General features: G+C 40.2%; 1 protein-coding gene across 1 annotated transcript; it reads right to left on the bottom strand.

Annotated features, from left to right (window-relative positions):
• Positions 1-550: 550 nt before the first annotated feature.
• Positions 551-5,000, bottom strand: LOC112740943 (receptor-like kinase TMK4). Its single transcript, XM_025789675.3, has 2 exons — positions 2,455-5,000; positions 551-1,394 (listed from the first exon to the last, which is right to left on the bottom strand). Exons 1-2 carry the CDS (start codon positions 4,859-4,861, stop codon positions 877-879), a joined length of 2,925 nt encoding a protein of 974 aa, XP_025645460.1. The 5' UTR covers positions 4,862-5,000; the 3' UTR covers positions 551-876.
• Between the last annotated feature and the right edge of the window lie 6,597 nt (positions 5,001-11,597).

The following is an 11,597-nucleotide window of genomic DNA, read 5'->3' as shown; positions in this document are numbered from 1 at the left end:
CGGTTCTAGAATATAAAAAAGTTCGAGGTTTGAAGTGCCGTAACATGCGCTAGGATTTACACTCTTTAGTTGAGTTTAAGGTCAGCTATCAGCATTCAGCACCAACTCAACTTAAATCTCCCAGCAAGGCCTACCAAACGAAAAGCAAATCAAAGATAAAAGAAAAGGACAAATTGCCAAGTGGAACTTCAACGCGTTGAGAGTCAATCTTCGACATAATCCTTTGACTAAAATTTGAACCGTCCGTGTTTTGTGCAGCTCTGCCAAGCAAATAATGATTGCAGCAAGATCCTTTTAATTTGAGACTTATTAAATTGACAGTGTCTATGTTTTGGACTTTTGGTTAGTTCCTGTTATTGTATTTAATTGGACTTTGGATCTAACAAAAAGGGAAGCAACCAAATGAAATAACAATAATGCCCAACATTTAAATTTTTTTGTTTAATTAATCAAGTTCAACATTAAGTTCAACTAAGTTAGTATAACATAACAAAAATAAATTATAATTGATATTATTATAAATTTTATTATTTAACTTAATTAGATTTAATTTATAAAAAGTCTTGAATATATAACATATAATTAAAAAGAATAAATACTCTTCTGAGTAAAATTTGTTAAAAACGATATCATACAATTAACATTTTTTCTACGGTCGCAACCATCCACTGCGTCTAGAAGACTAGAACCAATCTACAGACTACAGTATTAAAAAGAATCAACAGATCATCAAACTTTAATCGAAGAATACAAGAAGCCAAGAATGGTAAATAAAATACATTTTTAAAAAATAAATAAATTATATTTCTGATTCACTTTGGTGGTGCCGGTTGGTCAAAACATCTTAACAAGCTTCCCAAAATTATTTCGTTTTTGTTACCGGCAATCCATTGAATCAAAGGAGTCAGCAAACCCAGAAGGTTTCGCCGGAATGCTGGATTGCGTTTGTGAGGAGAAGGACATGTCATTGAACATGGTGGAAGTACCTTCATTGGCTTGCCACCTTCTGAGAGCTTGAGGAAGGCTCATGTGGAGATCAATGCCATAACCTTCTTCTTCTTCATGGTTTGTAGGCTTCCATTGCTCTACAAGGGGGACCAACACATTCACCGCATGCCCCATATCAGGCCTTTGGTACGGTTCGCGCGCAGTGCAATGGCCTGCAAGCTCGGCCACCTTATAAATGCTCTCCATGGTTTCCTCGTCAGGATCAAGGGTTTGATCAATTGCCTTTGGGATGTTCTCCTTGTTAATTTGTACCCTGCGGAACCATGAAACCAAGTGTGACCTATCATCAGGAACGGTATCATCCAAGGCCCTTCTGCCTGTAATAAGTTCCATCAAAACTACCCCAAATGCGTAGACGTCGACTTTTGTTGTCACTCTCCCTGTAGCTGGCAAGAAGCAAGAAACAAGATTACATTAGTTGCAAGTAAAGGAATGAGTGACTTTTCTCTGGGTTTTTTTTTTTTTTTTGGGGGGGGGGGGGGGGGGATCAAAGAAATGAGAGATGTTATTTGAAGATTTAAAAGTTGGTATCCATTTGAAAAGCAATAAGATCAAAGAGTAAAACCAAACACCCCTTCTGTACATTAATGATAGTTAAACTTGACCATCATTAACGAAGAGGGGGAGTAAAGTTTCCTGCTAGAAACTCGGGTGCAATTTTTTTTCATGTGAAATTGAGAGATGATAATTTAGTCAAATATGTCAAATTATTTAACTGTTCTCAATTATCAACTTTGCATGAGGACAACTACATGTGACATATCCACACCAAAATCCAAGAATGATAGAGTGGATATCAATCAATCCATTAACACATAAATAGATGCAACCAATCACATTCAAATATTCAATGCAACAAGAATCTAGCATAAAGCTAATTCTAAAACTATGTACTTTTCCAAAACAAGAATAATATTTTTCAAGCTAGAAGAACAGCAAATGTGATAAGATTTTAATCCCATGTTTTCTTTTGAAGTGCACAAATTGTTACAGAATTTGAAAGGTCGAATTCACAATTAATGACAAAGCTTATAGCTTAAGAAAGTATTATATTCTTTTCATACTTCCAAAACTAATAAAGGAATCCCATTTTAAAATTCAATTAACATTTGGATGTTTGAATATTAGGAAGTTTATTAGGAATATACTCTAAGTCATAGCTGAACTCTAAAATAGGAAAAACAGAAACACAAATAATTAACTACTAAGAGGGATACATCAAAATCTAAGAGGATTAGAGATTAATTATTTTTCCTTTCAACTTCCATATATATATATATATATATATATATATATATATATATATATATATATATATATATATTCTTTCACCACCCTTTTAAATAAACCATGAATGAAGTAGTTACCTATCAAGATACTACTAGCAAATAAAACTCTAAAATATTTTTAAGGCAAGCTGGAAATAAAAGGCATTTATGTCTATACCTGCATATTCGGGTGCAAGATATCCAAAAGTTCCAGCTAACCGTGTCTCAACTGAATATTTTCCATCAGGTGCATTTTTAACCAAACCAAAATCAGCAACCTTAGCTCTCATGTCATCACCCAACAGAATGTTCGAGGGTTTCAAGTCTCTATGAATGAAGCTTTGCTGAGCTAAACTGTGCAAGTATTCCACTCCCCTTGCTACATCTAGGGCTATTGCCACCCTTTGTTTCCATGTCAAAGGAGCGCATCCATTATCGTGCCAATCAAACAGATGCTGTGTTAGTGTTCCTTGAGGCATATACTCATACACAAGAAGTCTTTCATTGCCATTCATGCAATATCCTAAAAGAGCAACCAAATGCCTATGCCTAACTTTAGTTAGAACTGCAATCTCTGCTTGAAACTCATTCATTCCTTTGGTTCCCATTGCAACCGATTCCATCCTCTTCACCGCAATCTTAGTCCCATCATGCAATTCCCCTTTATACACAACACCAAACCCTCCCCTACCCAAAATGTTATCCTCACTGAAATTATTTGTAACTTGCCTAAGAACTTGGATCGAAATTGTGACATTCCCACCTTCAAAAACAGGGAGTTGTTCGTTTTGCTCGCTACCCTGGCTTTGCAACTCACTTGTTGCTCCCCCTGCTCCCACAAATCCATTGGAACTGGAAGCACCCACCATATCAATCTTAACCTCTCCTTTCCCTGTTTCAGGGTTATTTACCCTTCCAAATTTCTTGTGCCTGTTCTTGGCATAACACTTGCAAAACACAAACAAAACAACTGCAACGAAAAACACGGCAATAACGGCTATACCTACAATCCAAGCAGGAGAAAGCGAAGTACCACTCGATGCCTTAGAAGGACTTCCACTTGGTGCATCACCAGAATTTGAAGATGAACCATTCCCACTTCCTCCACCTCCACCAGAAACCCCAAGCAAAGCATTGCCACCGTGGCTGAACTTCACCTTAGAAGGGAAACTCGGAATCTTCCCCGTCAAATTGTTATTAGAAACATCCAGAACCTCGAGCTGAGCTAAACTCGTCAAACTCTCCGGTATTGAGCCTGTCAAATTATTGTCATTCAGATACAAGTTCCTCAAATCCGTTAAATTCGCCAAAGCCGGCGAGATCGTCCCGTTCAAATCAAGATTCTTGAAATTCAAGGTCACAATCTTCTCCCCAACGCACACAACAGAGGTCCAATCATTACAAGGATTGTTGCCATCCCAAGAGTCCGCCAACCGGTACGGGTAGTCAAACCCGGCCGCAACGGCAAGAAGGGTGTTCACCCTATCATCACAAGACTCGCCAGCTTTCGCGCAAAATCTGTTGAGCCCAGTAAGCGTGACCGTCACATCTTTCCCGAACGCCGGAGTCGGACCCTGGAGTCTGTTATTGTCCAAAGAAACGTTCTTCAAACTCGACATTGTGGTCAGCGCAACGGGTACAACGCCGGTTAACTGGTTATCGCGAAGCTGCAAATCGAACAAATCGGTGCAGTCTGACAAATCCGGAATGGGACCGGTAAAGTGATTCTTCTGAAGCCAGACCTGATTCAAGTGCGTCATTGACGCGAGTACATCGACAGTGCCGGTAAACCCAGCGCTATCGTCCTGGTTGTTGAGCCAGAGATTCTGTACGGAAGATCCGGCGAGTGACCGGGGCAGCTGACCGGTGAGTTTGTTGTAGGAGAGGCGTAGGTTCTGAAGGCCAGGAAACGAGTCGAAGAAGTCCGGCAAGGTGCCGAAAAGGTTGGTGGTGCCGAGATCGAGGGTGACGAGTTCGGTAGACTGAGTCAACTCGGTGGGAATCGTCCAGGGCTGGAGGTTGACATTGGTGGTCATGCTTAGCTCCTGGAGGCTGGTGAGTCCCGAGAAGGCGGCTTTGGTGATTGAGGTGAAGTTGTTTTGGTCTAGTAGTACGGTTTGGAGCATGGTGAGGTTAGCGAGTGAGGGCAACGCGCCGGAGAGCGCGTTTGAGGAGAGGGAGAGAGTGGTTAGCTGCGTGAGGGTGTTGAGATCGGAAGGGAGGGTTCCCGAGATGGAGCTCTTGGGGAGATTGATGGAGGTTACGCGGTTGGAGGTGTCGCAGGTGATGCCGGACCACTTGCAGAACGAGGTGGTGGCCCAGTCGGAAGGGGCTCCGGTGAGTGACTTGCGGAGGTTGGACATGACGGCGGCATCGTCGCCAATGGCGGTGGTGGAGAAGAGAGAGAGTGTGAAGAAGAAGAAGAAGAAGAGAGGAGAGAGAAATGGTAGTAGGGTTATGGATTCTAATTTGGGGGTGGCCATTCGGATTTGGGAGAGAGAAAATGTTTGTAATTTGGAAGTTGGAAGGAATTGAAATGGAAGGAAGGGAGATGAGTATGGGGGACAAGAGTACGCTACACTCATGTGGCAGTTAAGAGGGAATATCGCATTTTTTCTTTCTTTATTTCGTTTCTTAAACCTTCAATCATTAACACTTAATATTTAATAATGCTCAAATGTAAATTCATGAGTAATGCTACACTTGCAAGTTGCAAGGATGAATAACAAAAGAACTACAAAAACTGGGCTCTTTTATACATACGAGAGTTAACTACCATTTTAATATTTGAAATCTGACCCAAAAAAAAATTTTTAAAATGTTGTTGATAAAATAATTTTTGAATGATTTAAAAATACGATAAAAGTAATTAATAAATATTATATTTTTTATAAATGATAGAAAAAAAATTTTTGTGTTTAATAAATAATTTATCTATTTTATCTAAATTTTTGTAGCAGTATTTAATAAATATTAAAAAAGCACAAAAAATTCAGAACAAAATTTAATTTTTGGGTTAATAGTCAATTTCGTCCCTGAAAGTGTCCTCGATCTCCATTTTCGTCCCCGAATGTCAAAATTAATCAAAAACATCCTCGAAAGATACCCGTGTTGATCACGTTCGTCCTTCCGTCTTCTGGGTTGATGAGATGGCAAACGGCCGCTTACGTGGCACGTTAACTGCCAAGCTGGCAGTGAAGCAGGACGATGTCGTTTTGGTTGATGGAGGCAGTGGCATTGAAACGTCGCCGTATTGTGTTTTGAACAGGTTTTGAAACGTTGCGATGGCTTACCCCTGTCTCATATCAACCATCGCTCTGTCTTTCGCTCCAAAACTTGTCGTCTCCCACAAGGCATGCCCTAAGTGTGGAACCGAATCTCTGTACCACCCTGACAAGGATCGTTAGTGCTGCTAGACGAATACAGTGGAAAGGCTTTGGCCGTTGAATGCGGAGTGGGTGTTATACTGGAGCAGCATTGCTAGTAAAAGAAGGCATTGAGACATTGAGAGGTAAGGATTGAACTCATAATATCATTTCTTACTTATTCTGTGATGTGGTGTCTTGTTAATATGGTGGTGTTACTGTTCGTCTGGTTTAGGGTTTATTAGTGTTGTTTTAGCATTTTCGTATATGAGATTGTGTTACTTTGTATGGCTCTGTGACAGTAGTCAGTGATGTTTGAATTTAGTGATGGTTCTGTTGCATGTTATTTTTTTTTGGGTGAAAGGTTGATTGGTACCAACTGGGTGTAGTAGGTGGTGATTAATACAGAGCAATTGTTGCTGGTCATATTTGTTTATGTTGTTTTCGTGTTTGTTTGTTATTGTAGATGGAGGGTCCTCCCATGACGTTTGTTTTTCACCATGGTGGGTTGTTTCGGACGGGTGAGGATGGTGACATGGTTTACGAACCTGATAACACAGAGGTATTGATGGGTGTTAAGGGAGACACACTTGATGTGTTTTTCGTGAGGGGTTACTATAAGGAGCTGGGATACATTGAGGCTGGCAATTGTTGGTGGAAAGTTCCTGGAGTTCCAATTCCATCTGGGTTGAAGAAGTTGGAGACAGATGCTGACTTGATTGCAATGTGCAAGGATTGTAGGAGGAACCACCACTTGATCAACCTATACTTTGAGGACTGCATCTCACAGCCCTGTGTAGTGGACAACAGAGGGGAAGGTCTACCTCTCCTGGAAGCAGGAACTAGTAAGAAGAAGAAGTTCAGTTCCCAGGCCAAGATGCAGCACTCCCAACCTGTGAAAACTCCCACAATGAACCACCCTCAGCCAAAGAAACCAAGCTATGAGCCCACTAAGGCAGCCTCACAGCCCAGTAGGCCCAAAGCTCAGCCCAGTAAGCCCAATCCTCAGCCCAGGAAGCCATCCTCACAGCCCAGTAAGCCCAATCAGCCTTTTTCTCAGCCCACCAAACCAACACATCAAGCCTCAAAGACCACCTGTCAGCCCATAAAGACTCCCTTGCAGTCAACAAAACTCCACCCTCAACAAACCAAAAGCAACAGTCAGAGGAAGAAAGTCCCACATCATTCCAAAACATCCTCTCAACCAGCCAAAATGCCAGAAAGTAATAAGAAGAAAGGAAATACCAGTGCATGCAGAGTAACAAGATCCGGAAGAACTGTAAGAGAAGGTCCCATCCAGGATGAAGATTCTGACTCTCATGACTCGTATGAGAGTACTGAAGATGAGTTGTACAAGCCTCCAAAGGTTGTAGGAGACAGTTTATACAGCAGTGAAAGTGATAGTGATAGTGGAAAAGGCTCACAAAGAAAGCAAAAGCAAGCTGAAGCAAAGGAGAAGCATAGGCCTCCTAAGTCTAGACTAGCAGATAAAGAAATTGACACTAATGACTCAAGTTATGAGGGTTTCGAAGATGAAGAAAGCTCTGAATCTGGTAAGCTCTTAATCTGGATTGCTATTGTTTTAATATTTCATTTGGCCAAATTTTAATGTCTTTTATGTTATGATTTGGTAGATGCAGACGAAGATGATGATGATCTTGGAAGTTTCTCAGATCCTGACTCATGGCATTCAGAGGATTCAGGGAAGGAGTTAGACTCTGATGAGGAGACCCCTCCTGTTTATCCCCAGTACAATGCAAAAACCAAATTTGGAAACCTGAAGTTTGAGGTTAGTATGACTTTCAAATCAAAAGCTGAATTTATACAAGCCACTAGGGATTACACTATCCAGTGGGGCAGAAATATATTATTTACCAAGAATGATAGAGTTAGGGTTAGAGCTGTTTGTAAGTCAGATGATTGTCCCTGGGTGGTTTATTGTGCTTGTAACAGTAAAGATTTGTCTTGGCAAATTAAAACGCTTGTTGATAATCACACCTGTCCTAGAAAGAGGAAAAATAGGGCTGCAACCCAAACCTGGACACTTAGCAAGCTAGTACCCAAGCTTAGAAAGCACCCAACTATGAAGCATCGAGAGGTGTATGATTGGTTTGTCCGAAAGTGTAACGTGTACCTCAATAGCACATGCATCACCAGGGCACTAAAAGCTGCTAGGAAAATTGTAGAGGGTGATGAGATAGCCCAGTATGGTTTGGTGTGGGATTATGCAAACGAGTTACTTACTAGCAATCCAGGATCCAGAGTGCAAGTTGGTGTGATCCCAATGCCTGAGAGTCCTCCACTATTTGATCGGTTCTATGTGTGTCTTGATGCTTGCAAAAGGGGGTTTAAGGCAGGTTGTAGACCTCTAATTGGATTAGATGGCGCCTTTCTGAAGACACTACACGGAGGACAAATTCTGACAGCTTGCGGACAAGATGCTAACAATCACATCTTTGTGATTGCATATGCAATTGTCAGTGTGGAAAATAAGGATAATTGGCAATGGTTTCTTGAACTACTTCACAGTGATCTAGGTGACTATAGAGAGCACAAATGGTGCTTCATCTCAGATATGCAGAAGGTAATAATTTCTGTAAGGACTAATTTGATTTACTTATTATTCTTTGAAGGACTAGTTTGATTTAATGAATTTAAAGTTGAGGACTGAGATGATTTAATATCTTTTCGTGTTTGGTCTTTTGGTGCAGGGTTTAATCCCTACTGTTCAGGAAGTTTTCCCACGAGTTCACCACCGCTTCTGCGTCTGGCATTTGTGGCGGAATTTCTCAAAGCAGTGGGGTAGTTCTGAGTTGAAAGACCTTGTGTGGGAATGTGCAAGGTCAAGGACAACAACTGAATTTGATAGAAACATGAAGAGAGTTAAATTGATCAACGAGAAAGCTTGGCAGTATCTTGATAAATGGCCAAAAGAGGCATGGACGAAGGCGCATTTCAGTGAGGTTCCAAAAGTGGATAACATATGCAACAATTCCTGTGAGTCATTCAATGCAAAGATCAAACACGAAAGGAGTAAGCCTATCCTGACCCTGGCTGAGGAAGTAAGGAGAATCATCATGAAGAGTATGGTTGATAACAGAAAGAAGTTGCAGAACTACCAAGGAATTCTCCCTCCTGTTCAGCAAAGTAGGTTGGAAGCTATGACGGTGCTGTCCCGTCATTGGGCTCCTCAGTGGTCTGGTGATGAAAAAGAGGAGTTGTACGAGGTACATGGCTGGCCGACGAATATGGTGGTTGACTTGGGCAAGCACACATGCACCTGCAGGTTTTGGCAGCTTACAGGTAACAACTTTCTTCCCTTACTTAATTAACAATGTCTTCATTCATGATATTATAGTTACTGTATGAATTTGTTTGGCTTCATAGGAATGCCGTGTATGCATGCAATATCGGCAATACAAGATAAGAATGACAAGAGACCTGAGGAATATTGCCATGAGTGGTTAAAGATGGAAGCATATAAGCGTACCTACTGTTTTAATGTCAATCCGGTTAAGGGGCAGGATCTATGGGAGAAAATGCCACATCCATCCCCAGTCCCACCCCCAGTGAAGCCTAAACCTGGGAGGCCAACAAAGAAGCGAAGAAGGGACAAAGAAGAACAACCTAGTGGGTCAAAGACAAAAATGAAAAGAAAATACAACCCAATCCGGTGCATGTACTGCGGTGAGGTTGGACACAACAAGAGAGGGTGCGCAAAGAAAAAGGCTGTGGATGCTGAGGAACATGCGAAGCAGATGCAGCTACAATTGGCAGTTGTTACCCCTGCTCCACAAGGTTCTGAACCCCAAGTAAACCCTTCTCCTACTGATACTGACATTGGTACACAAGCTGAGGCACCTATGCCTTCACTTCCATCACCCACTCAGGCTGACTCAGAGAGTGACAGCAGTGACTCGGAGTGCATCCCACCAACCCAGGAGCCCCTTAAGGTAGTATCATATATCATCACTCCTAAAAAAATTTGGATGTAGCCTAATCATGTAAGAATCTCATTTGCTACTAAATCATACAGGATCAATTGATTGGTAGGCCACCTAAGTTGCAAGTGATCAAAAGAAAAGCAAGGTCAATTTCCTCCCCAAAGCATATTGCAACTGGATCTGTGGCTGTTTCTGCTGAGACCATTAAAGGGACAAGCTCCGGAACTGCTAAGCGGCTGGAAAAATTCATGACCTTTGTGCCTACTCCAGTCTTCAAGGCTCCAAGGAAGAATGATGATAAAGTTTGAGTTGTTAGGAATGTCTACTTGTTAACTCATTTTGTGTATGAAATAACATTCTGTTTGTTGCTTTTGTTTTGTGTGTGGTAATTTAGTCTATGGACAATGTATTTTGTCAGCTAACAATCTTATGACTTTGTTATGCTATTTATGTATTAAGACAATGTGACAATTAGCCATCAATGACAAGTTACTATTAAGCTTACTTATTATCTTCATTTTGTTTATGCCTCAACATAATTCATGTAAACACAGAATTAGTTCCACAGTTTATAAAATTATCCACAGTTGACAGGAAATTGCTTCCAACTTCAAATAACTACTCTCATTCAAATCAACAATTTCAATACATCATTACATGTTCATACAGCATAATCTATTCATTTAGAATTACATAAGAAACAACAAATTATCACAACTACTACAAACAGCAAAATCATTAGCAGTTTCAAAGCTCTAACTTCAGCTTCCACAGTGCCCAACTTCCATGCCACCTTCACCCGCCATTCATCATACTCACCTTCAACCTCCATATCAGCTCCTGCATCTTTCTTTGTACCACACACACCCACTGCTTCAAATTCATCATCATCAACCCACTTAAAATAATTGCAGTGACTGCCCTTCTGCAATTTCATATGGGAGTAAACCAAAAAATCAGAGAACACCCAACAGAGGATAAGAACATGAAAAAGCTTTAACTTCCTTTACCATCACTCACCCGGTACCTTGGACATGCATGGAACAATCTATTCGGGTTCTCCGCTGTCCCAGATTTCTTAATCACAGTCTTCAGCCCACAGAAACATGATCCATCATGAGCATTCACCCTCCTCCTTCGCATCGAAACACTCGATCCATGACTGTCGTGCGATGCATGTGACAAACCGCCACCACAACCACCATCTCCTCTCTCCATCGACGCAGCCAGCCAGGGATTACGTCTCCTAGTTACCTCTACTGCCACCGAAAGTGATCACCTCGAAGTATTTATCGTTCGTTTTGGGATTAGGGTTTATAAACTCGAAGGACTAATTTGATGGCTTAACCATAACTTATCTTGTCAGCAACAACATCCTACACCCTGGCGTTGGCCAGCTTGGCAGTTAACGTGCCACGTAAGCGGCCGTTTGCCATCTCATCAACCCAAAAGACGGAAGGACGAACGTGATCAACACGGGTATCTTTCGAGGACGATTTTGATTAATTTTGACTTTCGGGGACGAAAATGGAGATCGAGGACACTTTCAGGGACGAAATTGACTATTAACTCTTTAATTTTTAGTTTTTTTTTTTTATTTTTCAAAAACATTTGATAATTCATAATTAAAAAAATTTTAAAAATTTATTTGACATAAAATTATTACATTTTAAATATAAAAAAAATTAATAATACTTATAAAAAATTACATAAAAATCTGATATTTGAAATTTTTTTAAGAATATATATTTAATATCTAATTTTTTATCGTGTTTTTAAATTTTTCAAAAGATTTATTTGTTATTAGCATTTTTGATATTTTTAATCGATAATGCGAATTTTTGGATACTATATTATAGTTTACTTTATATACAACTATAGGAGAAACTATTTGGAATTAGATATTAACAAAAGTCTTGGATAGTTTGAATTTTTTTAAGTGCAAATGGTTTTTTTTATTTTTCTTGTAATTATTAAAAAATCTAAATTTATATATTAATAAATATTTAGAT

Source organism: Arachis hypogaea, chromosome 14, assembly GCF_003086295.3.
Source record: "Arachis hypogaea cultivar Tifrunner chromosome 14, arahy.Tifrunner.gnm2.J5K5, whole genome shotgun sequence".
Lineage (NCBI taxonomy): Eukaryota > Viridiplantae > Streptophyta > Magnoliopsida > Fabales > Fabaceae > Arachis > Arachis hypogaea.
This window is presented reverse-complemented; position numbering and strand designations above follow the sequence as displayed.

What these genes read in the sequence shown, in the direction of transcription:
- LOC112740943 (XM_025789675.3), bottom strand. Translation starts at nt 4,861, where the DNA reads ATGAGTGTAGCGTACTCTTGTCCCCCATACTCATCTCCCTTCCTTCCA. An exon ending in TCTTGCACCCGAATATGCAG is followed by an intron (nt 1,395 to 2,454) that starts GTATAGACATAA and finishes GCTTCTTGCCAG; the next exon opens with CTACAGGGAGAGTGACAACA.